The 18,549-nt window shown below is 42.1% G+C and overlaps 1 protein-coding gene across 2 annotated transcripts in view; it reads right to left on the reverse strand.

Moving 5' to 3' along the window:
• The window catches only part of ctif (CBP80/20-dependent translation initiation factor), an 80,919-nt gene extending 62,428 nt beyond the window's left edge, over positions 1-18,491 (reverse strand). For both annotated transcript variants that reach the window (XM_023792072.2, XM_023792071.2), the window contains exons 1-3: positions 18,368-18,491; positions 4,468-4,709; positions 1,273-1,344 (exon numbers count right to left, since the gene is read on the reverse strand). In XM_023792072.2, coding sequence (XP_023647840.2) covers positions 1,273-1,344; positions 4,468-4,647 — 252 coding nt within the window. In that variant the 5' untranslated portion in view covers positions 4,648-4,709; positions 18,368-18,491. The remainder of the gene's footprint in view (positions 1-1,272; positions 1,345-4,467; positions 4,710-18,367) is intronic.
• Between the last annotated feature and the right edge of the window lie 58 nt (positions 18,492-18,549).

Genomic DNA, 18,549 nt, shown 5'->3' on the forward strand with positions numbered 1-18,549 from the left:
GCAGAAATGCGACGGAAGCAGGAACGCAGGTTTAGTGCCATTATATTTAGAAAGCTGGATGAAAGCTATCAAAGTAATCGGCGTATGAAAAGCAGAAGAAATACAGCCAATCAGTAAAATTTATAAAAACTAAACTTTTAGTTTTTAAGAATGTAACCACGTCGGTATAAAATTAGGACACAAACAAGCTTTGAAATGGGGCGTGTCAGGACAGCACTGCCTGAGAGGCTGAAGGACGCATTACATTATTCATCACCTGGGTCACCAGACAACATTTGCATCTCTTTCAATTTGACACTCGTAAATACATTCCTTCAGTATCAGAAGAGACACCAGTTTGTATTGGTTGCTTATCAAACAATGTTTATATAGCATAAAATGTTCCAGCTTGATTTTTTGTTGCCAAATGAGCTCAGCAGTCTTGATAAAGAGTTTTTAACAGGGGTTTTAATAAACAGCCGAGGAAGCTCTCCATCCCAGTGGCACGTCAACAACAAAATCCGTAGAGGAATCGGAGGAATGTGGCTGGGTGAGACGCGAGAGGAGGCCTCACACGCCCAGAGCGCTGCCAGCACACAGGTGACAGGAAGGGGCGGGACTTGGGAAGACACTTCCTGTATGTGCGGCGCTAAGCCGGTCCACAGTAAACACAAGCCTCCAAACAAACAGGGGAAACAGCGGGTCGGAATGGAGACTCGTACAGCCTGAATGATTAACTGCCCTGAGGGTGACGGGAGACAGTAATTAGGGCTTTGCCAGCCCTGGCCAGTATCATTCCAGACTGTATGGGAGTTTGGTCTCCTAGCAACCAGTCAAATGCAAAGCCAAGGGCAAGCTCACAATGGATAGAAAGGCAACTAACACGTTTAGTCTGTCACTTGAAATCAGAACTTATTTTGAGATAAAATGAAACATCTTCCAAACTGAATGCTTTCTAATAACATTTATGTTAGCTGATTCGAATGAGTTTCCTGCTAGTCACCTGCTTTTAGGAATACACACACTCACAGATACATGTTTACATACATAAAATATTAATAATATATTTATACTTTATTTCATGTTCAGTATATGAACAGTCCATGCAGACATTAAGTTTACTACTGATGAGAGTGATTCCTGTGGTGTTAGGACTACTGATGAGAGTGATTCCTGTGGTGTTAGGTATAGAACGGAAATCTTCAGAAAGTTGCATGCAGGCATGAAGGGGAGGCGGTCATCTCCCGCCATCTGCTCTGTGGGCAGCGACCCGGACACAGCAATGGGACTTACTGGCTTGGTAGATCCCCTCCCTCGAGACGACGACCAGCTCCCATCTATCTTGTCACTGCAGTATTCAGTCCACTGTGAGAAATGGGGAGGTGGGGGGGGAGGGGGTGACAGTGACAGATAAGTTAGGCTTCTTGTCATTTACAACAATTTGGAAAGAGCAGCCCAAACCGGATTCTGTGTAAAAAATCAACTTGGGGGAAAAAAAAAACCACAAAAAAGCATTTTTTTATTTTTTTTTAATACAAGAGCCAAAGTAAGTATTTATTTCCGTAATTCACATATCATATAAATCCCTACAATTTGTAAAGGTTACCCCTGCATTATGATAATAAGCAGTGTCAAACATTTTGATATTTCATCCAAGTTGACTTTACAAATTATAGTGTGTAGCAATATTAATAGTTTAATTAATTATACAAACAGTAATTTAAGGACAACATAATAGGTCGTTTCTAAATGCGGGTTTATTCTGGTGTAATTGTGGTATAATTTTATGCTTTAAACACAGTATTAATCAGTCTTGGCTGAGATCTTGGCTATGCTAGTTCCAACACACATACTAATAAATCAGACTTAAAGCCATCACAGAATAATAAACCTGGGATTTATGTGAATTACTAATTACAAACTACCAGACTTTCAAAGGGGAGAATGTGCAGTACACAGGCACACACTTGTGTGAATTCTTCAGGGAGATACAGATGTCAGAGACCAGGCGGTCAAAATAAATGCAAGAAAATAACATATTTAAAAACAGTACGGCTTTTTTGATTTGATGTTTGTCAAAAACAAGACTACCATCAAGATATACCATGAGAAACTATGCAGACAACCTGGTTTTCGAGTGTAGACATGTCACATGTTCCTGTCGTCACTACTCAGGGCACATTCTTAAAAAAAAAAAAACAAAAAAAAAAAACAAACAGCATAGCAGCCAGTTTCATTGTAGGAATTGTGTATCATTAACCTGTTAGAACATTCCAGCCATTGTCGGGTTTAAGAGGTATAACTATTCACTACAGCATTGAGAGGCTTGTCTCAAACACATCTGTGAGGAACCACAACAGAGCCACGTGGCAGGGAGACTTTGAGGGCACCAGACTGAGGGCACCAGGCTGAGGGCACCAGGCTGAGGGCAGGGTGGGACGAGGATGAGGTCAGTGCCACAAGAAAGCAAAAAGTGCAGACAAGGGAATTGAGGGAGGAAATTCAAGCGTCTAAAAAGCATGAGCACAAAAAAAAAGCCTAGTCGAGATTACTGGCTGGCAAAATAAAATATTTACAACGATTCTAGGGCTGGCAGGCAGGTGGCACTATTAAAAACACACCCCCACCCTGCTCACTCCCCCTCCCATAAGGATCATCAAAACATCATAATGCCTTAATTCAGCGATAATTATTTAAGAACACACACAGTTTCCAGCAGTCCAAATAAAAAAAATCCCCTAAAATAGAAGCAGAACAGCTGTCTCGGAATGAATAAACCTTTCAATAGATTCGACCCACTGATGGATACTGAGGCCTCTTTGCCATATTTAACTCATCTGTCTCAGTCCAGTCTGTCTGGTTCCGGTCACCATACCAGTTGGAACAAAGTCTCACAAACTGGTTATCTGTATGAATAACCTGTAGCTATTTTTATTATCCAACATGCATTTCATAAAACAGTAAAGATTCTTCCAGCTATTACATTTACATATTTATCAGACAATTTTGTCCAAGACAGGCAAATAGCACGTTGCAAACATTCATGCTGTAAGGAAGTCGACCACGTGTAAGTGCAGCTAGGCTGAGCTTCCAATTAAACCCCATTACATCGGAAACCCTGTGTATTATGGTCATGGGGCATTTTTGACAACTTCTGGACATTATTAAGAAAAATATCACAATATGCATGTCTGTAAGGCTGGACTCCACTGCAGGTTCAATTCTTTGCCACATCCCAAATCGGCACATCCCAAATTGGCACATCCCATATCGTCTGGGGCAGTGTTGCACCTTCTTCCCTCCTAGCAGCTCTACCCATTTTCCACCACGGAGCACAAACACACAGCTTCTCCCCAAAAGCTGCATATGCCACCGAGGATAAAGGCATCTTTAAAAATTTGAAATGAAAACTGAAATGAAACGTTATTGATCCATGGGGAAATTCTCTTCCCACCCTACCCCATTTTGCTCCCCATGACACATAGATACATATATAGGTGGGGGCGAGCTTGGCAACGAAGGGCAGCCGCCTGCAGGGGCCCCGTGGAGTTGGGGGTTAAGGGTCTTGCTCTAGGGCTCACAGATGTGACTATTCTGCTGAGGCCGGGCTTAAAATGGCGACCTTCTGATCACAGACACAGAGGCTTAACCTCTGACTAAGGAATGCCTGCTGTGGATTCAGTGCTATCAGCTATCTCTGTTATTAACTCAAAGGCTGCATGTTCGTAGTTCTTACAGATTTATCAGATGTTTTTGTCCAATGCAACATAGAAGTGAAGATCAGACAGTCCCTGGACTAACTGGCATTAAGGGCCTTGCTCAAGTGCCCAACAATAAAATCACTGTCAACCATGGGATTTGAACCAACAACCATCTGATCACAGGCATAGAGCCACACAACACTCCATTCAAGCTGTATGTCACACATTCCCTCTATGTTCAGTTCAAGTTACAGACCAAATTTGAGCTAAGCAATGAAACCCTTACTGGGCTAGTGAGTGGGTTGCAAGCTCACACCCACCTGAAAATTGAATGAGTAATTAAACCCTTACTAAATGAGTGAGTGCGTCTTGAGCTCACATCCACCTGTAAACTGGATGAGTAATCAACCCTTAACGGGTGAGGGAATGGGTCATGAGCTCACACCCAACCTGCAACACATGGGACTAGGTGAGTAATCAAACCCTTACTGGGTAAATGAGTGGATCTTGAACTTATACCCACCCGAAAACTGAGTGAATAATCAAACCTTTGCTGTATGAGTGAGTGGGTCTTGAGCTCACACCAACCTGAAAACTGGATAAGCAATCAAAACCTTACTGCAAGAGTGAGTGGATTTTGACCTCAAATTCTACTGTAAATTAGATGAGTGATCAAACCTTTACGGGGTATGCAAACAGGTCATGAGCTCACATCCACCTGTGACACATGAGACTAGGTAATCAAACCCTTTCTGGGAGAGTGAATGAGTCGCAAGCTTACACCCACCTGTGACACATGAGACTGGGCCTTCTCCCCATCCACATCCGCCTCGGTCTTGTCGCTCAGCAGGCCCTGAACCTGGTATTCCAGCACGTAGCTGTCGATAAAGCGCTCTAGCTCCTCGATCTCCTGGGAGCGCGTGCTGCCAGCCTCCGAGGACGCAGACGCCACCGAGGAGTTCTCCATAGCAACCTGCCGCTGGCACCCGGGAGGGGGGAGGGGGTGGGGAGGCTGGCACGAGATGTGACCTACGGGGAGAGGACAGAGAGTTAGCTGGGAACAAGCACGTCAGAAGGCATCAGACAGGTAAGGGATGCATTCATTTCATGGCTGCAAGTTATTTGTGATATTAGCAGCCAGACAAACATTGCAAAAATAAAAATCAACACATAAAAACACAGGTAGATGAATTAATAACACAGAAACATTTGTGCTAGTAGTAAAGATTTTAACCATTTAAACCCTGACCTAAAACAAACTGCTTTGAATTTAACTCTGGTACGATACGGTACCTGATGCCCTTATATGTAGGCCGACCACATATTTTAGCCTTAGTTAGAACTTTACTGATCAGATAACCCAGTATGTACTCCTCAGGCATGCATATTGGTGCAGCTGATCACATGACAGCTGGCTGACAGTTTGTGTCTGAAAGGGCCAGTTGCTAATCCTCTTTATAATCACCAACTGAGAGCTGGGAAGCCAAAGAAGATTTGCAGTTGCGGCAACCATCTTCCTAATGTACATACGGAGGCTTGGCATGCGCTGCAGGCAGCAGACAGAGCATATTCACCTGTTAACTGGTGAACTCTCTTATCCCAAGCAACCATTTCAACTTTCATTATTCTCATACGAATGAACTGATTCACTCCTGCTTTCACAATCAAAAATAAGACATTTATTCCACTAAAGGCAGCCTCTCCAGCGTAAGCAATACCAGCCAATATTCATTCGTCCATTTTCCATATCAGCATTTCCTATGCAAGGTCGCAGGGCCCGGAGGCCGTCCTGGAAATATTATATAGGTGCAAGGCATGCTGACCTACCACAGGGGACGCACACATCCAAGCCTATCTACAATTTGGCAATTTTAAATAACATCAGCATGTTTTTGGATTGTGGGGGGAAACCAGAGAACCCAGAGACAGAGCAGAGACTCGAACCCGGGTCCCATGCTACCGCGTGGCCCTCGCCAAGATTCAATCCAATGCGACATTTCGTCACAATACTAAAGAACAGCGCAAAGGTATCAATGTAGTTTCAGAGGGGAGAAAAAAAGCAGTCATCACTCGTAATCCGTCCCAGTTACAGAGCATGAACGCTAATTCTGTGCTTCACTCCAACAGCGTGAAACTTCTCCAAAACATGCGCATAACCTTCTTCCTCAGATCGTGAAACACATCTTCCTTCTCTTCACAGCTACAAGCAGTTTAAACTCATCCGTTTACCTCCCTATGTGATTTTCTTCTATGGTGAGTGGCTGTTTGAAACAGTTTAAGGTAAGGGAAACAGTTTAAGATCCTCACTTAAATCAGACAACTCCGCACTCATCTTCAACACTCTAGTCCTCTTAAGGGCATTCACTACGTCCACAGAGAGAAGCGCACCCGGCCCTGACCACATCTGCAGTGGAGTCCTGCGGCACTGTGCTCAGCAACTAGGTGGCGTATTCCAGACCTTGTTCCAGAGCTCTACGGACAGCGGCATAGTACCCCGCCTCTGGAAACATTCCACAGTCATCCCCATTCCCAAAAAAAGTATAACCAAAGCTCTGAATGATCTTCGGCCCGTGGCTCTCACCTCTCTAGTGATGAAAGCCATGGAGAGGGTCGTAAAACAGCACATCTTCAGAACAACTAACCCGCATATGGACCCTCTTCAATTTGCATATCGCACAGACAGAGGTGTTGAAGACGCAAAATCATTCATTATAGACACCATGCATAAACATCTGGAGCAGCCTAACTCATCAGTTAGACTCTTGTTTGCTGACTTTTCCTCAGCTTTCAACACTCTACAACCCCACATCCTGGCTGCTAAACTCTCATTCAACTTTCATCTGGACAATCAGTTAATCCTGTGGATATTGGACTTTCTGACCAACAGATCACAGAGAGTTCTGGTAAACAATACTCTCTCTGACCTTCGTTATACCTCTACCGGGTCACCACAAGGATGCGTGCTGTCTCCTCTGCTCTTCATCTTATACACGGATGACTGCAGAACCACACAGCCCAACTGCCATCTGGTGAAGTACGCTGACGACACAGTCCTCCTGACTCTGCTGTCAGGCCCCTCACACAACCATGGTCAGGCTCTGCAGAAGTTTGTGGACTGGTGTGACACCTCATGTCTGGAACTAAACGTCAGTAAAACCAAGGAGATGGTGGTGACTTACACCAACAAACAGAGGGACCTGGCTGCGGCAGTTACCACCTTCATCCATGGTAAACCAGTGGAGCTAGTCCAGGAGTATAAATATCTGGGCACCATCTTTGACCATCTGCTGAAATTCTCCTCCAACACAGAGGAGATTCTCAGGAAGTGTCATCAGCGGCAATACCTCCTTAGGAAACTGAATTCCTTTGGAGTCAGGAAAGACATTTTACGGTCCTTTTACTACTCCTTCATAGAGAATGTCATCTCATTCTCCATCATCTGCTGGTTCCATTCCACCAGCACGCAGCACAGAAATCGGCTACAGAGCACTGTCAACGTGTGTTCTAAGATTATTGGTCTGCCCTTGAGATCCTTATCACACATCTGTGACCAGCAGACACACAGGCTAGCACTCTAAACCATTAAAGACCCTTCACACCTGCTGAACTCTGCCTTTGAGTGGCTCCCCTCCAAACGCCGGCTCCGTTGTCCTGGTTGCAGGACACAGAGGAGGAGGGCCACCTTTGTTCCTAAAGCTGTCCTTCTTTTGAACTCCTGACACCCTCCCAAACCCACCATTATCACCTCACACTCCCATCTGCCCCTCCCCCCTACAATCCAGACCTCCTCAGATCTGAGTCTCTCACTTTTTTTTCCCCCCCCACTTTCTCCATCATGCATACTATTGCCTCTGTACTTTTAGTCATTTATTATGTTCATAGTTTATTGTGTGTCTGTGTGTCATCGGTTGCGTTTAATGTTACTACTGTTATTTGTGTGCATTGCTCCTCTATGCCTTTTAAATTGCCCCTCAGGGACAAATAAAGTTTTTTGAAATTGAAATTGAAATTGAAATTGAATCTCAGCTTAAAGCATGTGTCCGAGCTGTAAGAACAAAGATCAGCTAGGAGTGCAACATTGCTCTTGGGTTTACATATAAATCTTGTCCATCACCATTGGCTGCTTCACCATAAATTGTCTTATTGATATGACAGTCAATAGTTTCAAGCATTATTTCATGTAGTGACCACTTCTTTTGATTTTTAGTTGCGTCGATCCAACCAGGGCCACCACTGTAACGCAAACGTGACTGCAGCAAAACAGTGGAATCGAATCCCTCAGTCCCTGCAGTCTCTGCCCTTGACAGAATGTGCCGGATACAGCCACACTTTGTCTCTCTGACGGTTAATAAATCATGAATGAAAGTCTTATCCCATTACCCAGCAGAGAAACACCTTTGACAAAACCTGAGCCAAAAATATTCTCATTGCTTGTTCATTTCTACAATGAACCCACCGGCAACAATCAGTATCTGATAATAAGATTCTCAGGCAGGAAATCAGACGTTCAACAGCATTTGGAACAGGACAGAAATCGGAGTTCTGAGATGCTAACAAGCAGACCAGATCTTTAAGGAGACTGTAAATGACGTCAGGCACACCACTAGACCACTAAATTAGGACCCATCCTCTCCTGTGTGGTGCCTCCCTGTGTGACGTGCATTAATTGCTGAACACAGCTAGGCCAGAGTGTGCACCAGCACACTTTACAGCCAGGGTGAGACTGGCAGCAGTACACCCAGGTTTTTAGACCAGTACGATGTGAGTGATTTAGTCTGTGCCCACAAGAAATTAAGTTTTCTGTGTAACGTGCAACGCAAATAGGTAAGGTACACTCAGAACCACAAAATTTTTCACAAACCCCTCATTGAAAGAAATCTGAATGCCTCTATCACTCAGGGAGGTGCCATACACATGCTTTCCTTTATATTATAGGCTTTAAATTTTGGGTCAACCCTAGTAATGAAATTGCATTTTCAGGCAAAGTCAGAGATAGGCAGCCACTGATGGCTCTATAACAAACTACCAGGGCTGTGGAGTCAGAGTCGGAGTCGGAGACAATTTTGGGTACCTGGAGTCGGAGTCAGCAAAAAGTTAACCGACTCCGACTCCTACTAAATTTAAATGGGAATTAAAAAAGTAAGTTGAAATGTCCCAATTCACAAACAGTCATAATGAACTACTTCTCTGCTGTAAGAATAAAGCCCAATGCATGCAGTGCATAATGTTACCACACAACGAACATGTCAAGTAACCATGAAGCATGCTTTTCATTGACTGTATGCGTCACTATATGGGATGTAATGCACAGGTAAGGTGCGGCACCGCTTTCCATTGTGTCGTGTTCCACTGTTACAGGGAACTGTGAACCTAGCCTAAAGCCCCCCATACATTTACAGATGCACTGCCGATTTTTCGGCCGTTCAACGAGTCATCACGCGTCAAACTCCTGAAAAATCATCTGGTGTGTTCTCAGCTCCGTCGGCTCCCCTTCGCTATGCGCTACCCTTCAAACCTTGTTTTCATTGTGTTTGTCTTTAATCTGGCATTATAGTAGAGTGTTGGCTTCCTAGCCAGTAGTTCTGTGGTGAAATGACATGTATGTTGCCTTCCTTTCCTTCAATGGATGTAGAAAATACATTAGCATAGTATATACATACAGAGGAGTCGGAGTCTGGGAGTCGGAGTCGGAAGATTTAGAAACTGAGGAGTCAGAGTCGGAGCATTTATCTACCGACTCCACAGCCCTGCAAACTACGCTAAAACAGTTTCTCCATCCATCTTCGAAGTACGTATCCCGAACAGAGTCGTGACAATTCAGCTGTTTAGGTAGAAGAAAAAACAACAAAAAGCTGATTTTATATGACAGAGTACGGTTGGGCAGTATCTACTTCTTCATACCGCAGTAAAGTGTATTTTGACGGATTTCGAAAGCAATGCTATTATGAACAATTGTTATCACGGGACTCCCCTGCCCCCAATGTGCACGGCAAATTTTATTACTAAGATTTAAAATTACCACAGTATACCATATTACCTAGGACCAGACAAGTCTAGGACAGAGAGAGAAATGCAACATAAAGTTGTGTCCAGTCATGTTTTCCTTTTTTTTGTTTACATCTAGCTATCAGACTGAGTTTAACATGAACTAATAATATAATTGGCTGGTCAACCTTACAGCATGGGTGTTTAAGAAAAAATTGCAACTGAGTTTTCCATACCGATATCCATGTCTAACATCTATGTAACAAGCTTTAAATCCTAAAATTCACTCGTATAACCTAATGAGTTAATGGATCTACAGTACTGTGTATTTTTGTCCTCCCTCCAATTATTGTTATAAATTGTATACATGTGCATTTATATGTACTAATTACCAACTGTTTTTCAGCAATACTTGACCAGCTTCTCATGTGAAGGAATATTTTTTAAATTTTCCTAGCATTGACATTTTGGTTTTTGTCTTTTTTACTTCATCTAGAAAACCTGACACTGTAATCACTGTGACCGACCGACAGACAGACAGACAGACAAATTGACACCACAATCTTCAACTGGAGAACTGGTTGGTGCATGGATAGATGGAAGATCAGTTCAGCAGATAAAAATTTCATTTAATGTCTGCCTTTAATCAGAAAAAATGCTGTTTAAAGAAGGCTTGATTTCTGGGTAAATAGGTTTGTTTCCGATAGACTAGCTAAACCTTTCAATCAGCATCGTTTACCAGCAATTGTGGGCAAACATATTAGCTACCACTACTCATTCCAACAAGAATGAGTCGCTGTGTGTGAGGCTGTAAGGTTTTACTGCTTATGGTAAAGTCTACAATAGGAAAAGCAAAACTTTCATTTGAAGTTACATAGACACATTGCTTGGTTTTAGGCATTACTTTTATGATTTCTGCTCATATAACAATGTTTTGTTACTTTCTTCAAGTGTGTTTATTAATTGTATGAATGTCTACATATAACCAGGTTTGATTATAATAATTTGCGTTCTAACTAGGGATGACTCACCAATACCAATATCGAAACCATTATTTCATTTTTTACAATTTGCAGTTACAAAACTTAGTCACTAATTAATTAATTGATTGATTGATCAATTACTATTTTTAAAATTGATCCTTCATTGGCTATTTGCTTGTTTGCAAGTTGGTGATTGGTTAAAACTAAATGGAGAGACCAATTCTAAATGCCTCCCTTTTGGGGATCTTTTTTACACAGTTGTGTATTTTCTGGTATGCATAGTCTGTTTCCTCCGTAAAATGGATTTTACAAGCCTGATCAATAAATTTCATGCCAGGAAAGCACGAAGGATAGTAAGAACTTGTTTTTGTATTCTTGTGGAATTTGCCCCTCTCTGTACAGTTATCTATGGTCTTTGCTATCTATGGTAGTTGTGTATTGAGCGCAGATTGTGGATGCAGTTGACATGCACTGGATCAGAGTGTAATGTTTTAAGGTTACTGCTACTGAGATGTGTTTATTCAATGAGGTCTCTGTTAAGCCATTTCTGGTTGCTGCATGTGACTCATGTGGAAGTGTAAGCTTGCGGGTTTGTTGTTCCTCCGATGTGACGCTGTATCAAATGAGAGCGATCACATTTTCTGTGACTTCGTAGAAATTATTATATAGTCATTATAATACGAGGGGCAGAAGAGGGACCCACAGAGTGTAGCCTAGAGGGTCCTGAACTAGTTAATCCACCACTGCTTCCATCCACACTGTCTGTCAGTTTCTACATCTGTTCATGATCAAAGAGGTGTATTGTCGTCCCTCACTGTAAATCTCATATTTGAGAAGGACCCACATGTTCTCAACCAGGACTTTCAGGTGACAAGGGGGGCCGGGTCATTATTCGGCCATCTTTCGGACCATTTGCTGGTCAGGTAAGCAGTGGAGTGCTTGGATGCCTGTGATGGATCATTGTCCTACATAAACTTCATGGCCTTTGACTTCATACAGTGGTACAGGAAGAAGAGAGTAACCTTGCAGACCATGGCAGTACGTCAGGAAGCTGATTTTTCAGTCCATCTTCAACCCAAAAATGTCCAGCTAGCTCAACCATAATGACAGCAGCCCATACCAGTAGGCACCCCTTAAGGGGGGGTCCACAAGACATTGATGCTTGTGATTTTCACCACAATGTTCTACCTCATGTACATAAGATATGGTTAAAATTTTAAGCAGATTGAGCTACCTCTATATTTGTCCCAAAGTGTACAATAACGCTCATAATGTAGCAAGGTATTATAATGAGGCAGGTTACAGTTCTGCAACATGTCACTGGAGGATAATTGGTTCCTAGCAGATTCATGTTTTACTGCAAGAGACTTGAAAAGAATTAATTTGCACTTTTTCTTCTCCTTATGTTTTTTGCAACTACAATGGCTATTTGCATCAAAATCTTTGATTGTCCGGTGGTCATACCTCAATAGTTTAGAAATGTCAAGTGTTGCATCCACCTGAAAGGAATTTTAGCTTACACTAAAAAGTCCAAATTTGTAAACCCATTTTCTTAGCCCATTTTACCCATACAGATGACGGCGCCAGCTTTTCGGTACTATATGGACATTAACTTACATTCACAATTTATTACTAATCTACCTACTAATTTGCAACAATCAATATTTTAGGCATACTACTATTGAAGCAACCATAGTAACATTAGCGGTAACTTTCTGACACGGCTCCAGTGTGAATGCGAAACCATAACAGACAACCCCGTTGGGGGACGGGGCGCTTCACCCGTTACTTTACCATTATGGAAGACTAGATGGGAATGAAAATTTGTTACCTATTCCATGTTGTTTTTACCTGATACATTGACGGGTTTTGTATGTGAAAGGGGGTCACGCCAGGAGAGACTCGCTTCCCACAACAAACCTGCTAACTTCGATTGAGTCACGTAAACAGTTAGGCAGTGTGCACGGCAGTTAGGCTGAGTCACGTACACAGTTAGGCATTGTGCACGGCAGTTAGGCTGAGTCACGTACACAGTTAGGCAGCGTGCACGGCAGTTAGGCTGAGTCACGTACACAGTTAGGCATTGTGCACGGCAGTTAGGCTGAGTCACGTACACAGTTAGGCATTGTGCACGGCAGTTAGGCTGAGTCACGTACACAGTTAGGCAGTGTGCACGGCAGTTAGGCTGAGTCACGTACACAGTTAGGCAGTGTGCACGGCAGTTAGGCTGAGTCACGTACACAGTTAGGCAGTGTGCACGGCAGTTAGGCTGAGTCACGTACACAGTTAGGCAGTGTGCACGGCAGTTAGGCTGAGTCACGTACACAGTTAGGCAGAGTGCACGGCAGTTAGGCTGAGTCACGTACACAGTTAGGCTGTGTGCATTGCAGTTAGGCTGAGTCACGTACACAGTTAGGCACTGTGCAGTGCAGTTAGGCTGAGTCACACACAGAGTTAGACTGTGTGCATTGCAGCTAGACTGAGTCACACACAGAGTTAGGCTGTTATACGTTGCTGAGTGATAGAGTGGAGAAGGACTGTAGAACTGTAGAAGACAGTTTGTTAACTACTTATATGATCGTTTGCTTTTCTCATGTTCAGCAGTATTTAAATGTATAACCATGCAGTTATATAACATCCAGATAGTCTGTCAAGCAAACCTTCATGGCTCAAAATACACCTAAAATTTAAAGAAAAATACACAAACTAGGGATGCACCGAAATGAAATTCTTGGCCGAAGCCGAAGCCGAATAATAATGAAATGCTTGGCCGAAGGCCGAATACCGAACGCGGTGTTTCGCATTTTTTTCCATTTATTTTGCCAATTTTTTCACCATTACAATAATTAAATAGTAAAAATTTGCTTTTTACTATTTTGTGTTGCTTTTCAGAGAAATAAATCAAAAAGCAAAAATACTTTTTTGCCTTTTCTAAGAAGTCAGCCACAGATGGAGTGGGTGTCCTAGGACTGGGAGGAGCTACTTTCCTTTTCGCTGCTGCTGTTGCCGTAGCCGCCGCCGTGTCTTTCTCGTACTCTGCATGATGTTCGGGGTGTCTTGATTTTAAGTGATAAATTAAACTTGAAGTGCTGTACGTTTTTGCAGATGCACCCCCTCTGGACAAATAATTAAAGAGCATGCAGTATACTGCACAATTATCACAATCTCTCTCTCTGAATCAGGAATCAGGCAGGACATCTCAGTAGACGTCCTTAGTATCTCAGTGAAAAATTGCTTTAAACAAACAAAAATAGATCAGTGTAGCATAGTACTGTATACTATCGGGATTTTAAGTCTTTTACATCTTGTTTTTTCCTCAAAAGTACTTATCGGAACTGTACTGGCATCTTCTTCTATATGAGACACACAGACATACACAGGTGAGACTTTAGTTTGGGGTCAGAGCACATGGTCAGCCATATATCCAGCGATTCTGCAACAGTTTTCAAGTTTGAGGGCCCTGTCCTTGCTTGCTTGGGGTGCATAGGATTTTACCAGATCCAAAAGTAGTCAACCTAAGCTTAAAGGTCAGTGATGCACACAGACAGAAGCATGTGGTTACTAAGTTCCTTAGAAATGCATGAAACGCTATGTACGAGTATTAGGGCTGAGCGATATCACATTCCTATTACATTGCGCATGCGCAATAATCACCAGGGCTTCGGATGACGGGCAAAACATTTGGCTGGACACCAGCTTTTCGGCACTATGCAGACGTTTATATACAGGCACAATTTGTTAAATGGAGTAGTATGGCTAAAATATTAATGAGATGCGTTTTGTGAAACCCAAGAGTTAGTAACCTGTATAAACTTGGAGTATCGTTATGTTTTTTAAATTCGGCTAGCAGTGCACACCACATAATATTGTTTTGGTGTATACTCTGGTTTGGTACACTTTAGTGTGATATGGCAGTGAAGAAAGGGACAGCTCAGCAGCCAGGACATTTTTAAAAGAGTAGCTCTTGGGGATAAACAAGGTATAAAGATGTTGGTGGTGTGGTGGTACTTTTTGCAGTTTAAAGTCTGACGGGTTTATTAAACATAAGGATATGGCGAATTTATACTGATTACTAACTGTTGAGTGTCATATAATGCCTCATTAATATTTTAAGCGCACTACTAATCTGCTTAAATTGTGGGCATAAATAAATGTACATATAGTACCGAAAACCTGGTGATTATTATGCATGAGCTATATAATATTACTGCCCTACCAAGTATATGAATGATGCAGTATATAATTAATAACTGAAACAATATCATACAGAGTAATGTTTGGTCTGCTGGGATTCAAAGCTATGAATTATTAATAATAATCACAACAATGCATTCAGCAACACCGGTCTGTTCTTTATCTTACAGATGACAATAATCGGCACCATCAATAGCTGAAGAATGATTGCAATAATCTCGACACACTTATTTGAAAAGTAAATATACTTTCCAGTGCAGTAGGAACAGCACTGCAGAACAACCTATTATGTCCACCAATGCGCTTCTTTGATTACATCAGCTGTTCACGCCATCACAAGATATTTCATTAGCTACGGGGACTCTTCCTGCAGTTGTGTAAGACGAGCGGCCGCAAAGGACCTCATGCGGAATTGTGTATATCGAATACTCCAAAATCGTGCTGTTGTTTGGCAGCTTCACTAATGTTATACTAAAAAGCAGAGAATAAGACAAATGCAGTATTAGAAGATGGTACCAGCAGCTCTGCTGGGACTTTGAGTGGTATATGGGCATGATTAATGCTGACTGCATGCCAACTGACGCAATTAGAGCTCTTCGCATGACAATATAAAAGTAAAAACTAACTTTGCATATTAGTTCACTGTCCAGATCTCAGCTACTGACACCATTGATGCAATCCCACCTGCCTGACCCTCAAAAGGAACATGGCAGTATGCTTTTGTGAGTGCCAGAAATCCAGTGATACACACCATATCCTTAAAATAATACTACAGTGTATTCTTTATTTCACAAACATAACAGAGAATGAAAAAATAAACTACTTTTTGCATTTATGAATATTTCAATCTGTAGAATTAACCCTGTCTGTCTGAGTTGTCATGTACAGATATTTTAATGCAGTGGGTGTCACCCTGAGTAATGACAAACGGTATGCTGTCATCACACACAACCACAAAATACGGCTTCCAAAGAGATGCAAGGGCTGCACCAAAACATGGGCTGGCACTGGAACACAGGAAGATTCCAGAGGCATTAGCTGTGATTACACCCTCGCTTAAAGGGCTGAGGATGACAATAGGCAAACTGTATTCTCAGCTTGACCTGCCGCTGAATTTTGTAAGGATGAGATTTTGTAGGGACACGTTTTGAGCACGGCACAGTTATTCTAAATGTGCCTGATGTACAAAGCCACCCCATTGTCCCACACGGACCACCCCTCCCCCCCAGCTATACATTGATGGGATCCAATTCAGTGGCCTTTACACTGTCAGTGCAATACCAGTGACAATACATACACAGCAACATACTATAAAAAGTTACTGATGAGCATAACCAAGACAAGTACGTAACTGTAGCAGAAGATGCTGCAAAATCATTTGTGAAATAACTAAATAACATAAAAAAAAAAACAAAAACAAAAAAAAACCTTGAAAAATATGATTAACTAATGGAAAATCTAGCCAATTGACAGTTCAGGAGACTTCTCAGTGGTGGGTGGGTTTTCAGTGAGCTTTCAATCAATGCCTGGTTACCCAAGCAGGTACTAGTATAATGACCCTATAGGGGAACTGGATCAAATCAGCCACAGATTTAACAATGATCTGCATTTTAATTAAGATATTCTACAAACATTATACAATACCAACAAATCAGGAAATGCCTGTAGTAGACACATCATGACATACTTATGCTATGCGTCCATATTTTTATTACTGTTATTATGTAACATTACGCGACATAAGGAGCAAAAGTAGCGCTCCAGCTATTCTGGCTGAGTTTCTATTAAATAATTAAAATTAATGATACAGCTGCACTAGTGGCGCAGCTTAAATACAGGCAAATGTGTTGACATTTTATGTTCAAAATATGATTATTTCACAAGTTGCTATCACGTTCAGAGTATCGGTAATTGACACCTAAACTTACTGTACTTGCTGGCGTGCAAATTACAGTAATAAAATGTGATTGCATACATGGCGAGGATGTCTGCCATCAGCCATGCTATTACATGGGAAATATCCATATTAAATATAAACATCGCAATAAGAATCGTTCAGAAGTCAAAGACAAGCAGCAATATAATGTTGATAATGGAATAAGAAAAATTCAGACCGTCAGCAGAGTATTATTCATTTGCGCATTTTACACTCCATAGATTTCCAGCGTTAAAATGTGATTTTCCCTTAAAAGATATTGATTATTTCAGATAACTAAAAATGCTGTTCCGTTTTCACAGCAACATCCTGTCCACTTAGTCTGCCATGCAATTTCGAGGACATATCCTAATAATGGTATACTGTCTTTGGCATACAGGTTAAATGTTTTTAAATCAAATTACCGAGCGACAAGAAAAGCCTTAAAACGACTATTTCCCAACTATAAAAAAGAGCATCTCGGGTAAATATCTGGAAAATTAAGATGGTAGAAAATAATAATGTACAGCAAAACTACAATTTCCAATGAAATACTCAGTGTAATCAATTAATACAAATGGTAATAGCATCAGCTCCTTGGATATTTACTGATACGCTCGCCTTTGCATATGATGTCAGCTTTGTCTTGACTGCCTGCTGCTATGTGAAGTAAAGCCATTGTTAGCTGCTTCTCAGCCATCTAGCCACCTGACTGACTGCATTCCCCGTTTATACGCGATCTTTTCCACAAAAGGCATGTATGCACAGGCGACACATCTTAGTCAATGGCCCTATGCTATGGCCTGGCACAAATGACACAACTAACTGGCATCTGGAAACGCAACTAGCTCCCTATGAATTCAAAGGACGAGTACTTTAATATTACACGAGGGAAATGTTGCTGTTACTCTCATTTGCTACGTGTTTCCAATCCGTCCGCGTTACAGATGCGCCGAAGATGATCCTGCACGCCCGTATCGCCCTCCGGTCTGCCCTGCACCGCTCCCACGCCCTTTATTTTGTCCTGTATCTGAATAGTTAAAGGTGATGCAACCGTGGCTACCGCTAGCTAACAGGCTACTTATCTAGCTAACAAACTCTTAATCCTGTGCTGCGACATGACAAACAAAGCAGTCAGTACGTCATAAAAAAATGTAAGCTTAAAAAAATCACTGCATGACAGACATTAGTTATTTCTCAGCTACCTACTTATAGTAGATTTATTGTGCAGCTGGGGTCTTCCATATCAAACAGAAGCAAGGCTGAACTGCCCGATCAAATTAATGTCAACATGCAAAGTCATAACTAGCTAGTTACAAATTATTTCGTTTATCATCAATGCACACTGTTTCACCGATCTCTCTTTCTAAACGGGGGAATGCAGCCGGCTAAGCCATCGATCCTCTTAGCCATCTTAGAGCAAGCTAAATACACCCAGACCATAAGGTAGTGAAGCGAAATTACAAGTTGCCTAAAATCCAGGCAAAGGCATCCTAGCCTGCTAACGAGCTAACTAGCGACACATACTAAACACCGAGAACCGGCGAAGGCACTCCCACCCGATGAAATTCTCCCAGACTCCAGCTGAATATAAAAATGTAAACGCTCACCCAGTGAATCGGCTCAGACTGACAATGAATCAGGAATTCTACGATTGTTTTAAATCCCTCATTGCAATGTCATCGGACCGCAAACGTGCTGGAGAGAGAAAAAGGGCTGCGCTCGTGACCCACGTAGAGCCGGAATGTAGGAATGTGACGTTTGCTCCAATTGGCTGACACGATCGGGACAC

This window comes from Paramormyrops kingsleyae, chromosome 7, assembly GCF_048594095.1.
Source record: "Paramormyrops kingsleyae isolate MSU_618 chromosome 7, PKINGS_0.4, whole genome shotgun sequence".
Classification (NCBI taxonomy): Eukaryota; Metazoa; Chordata; class Actinopteri; order Osteoglossiformes; family Mormyridae; genus Paramormyrops; species Paramormyrops kingsleyae.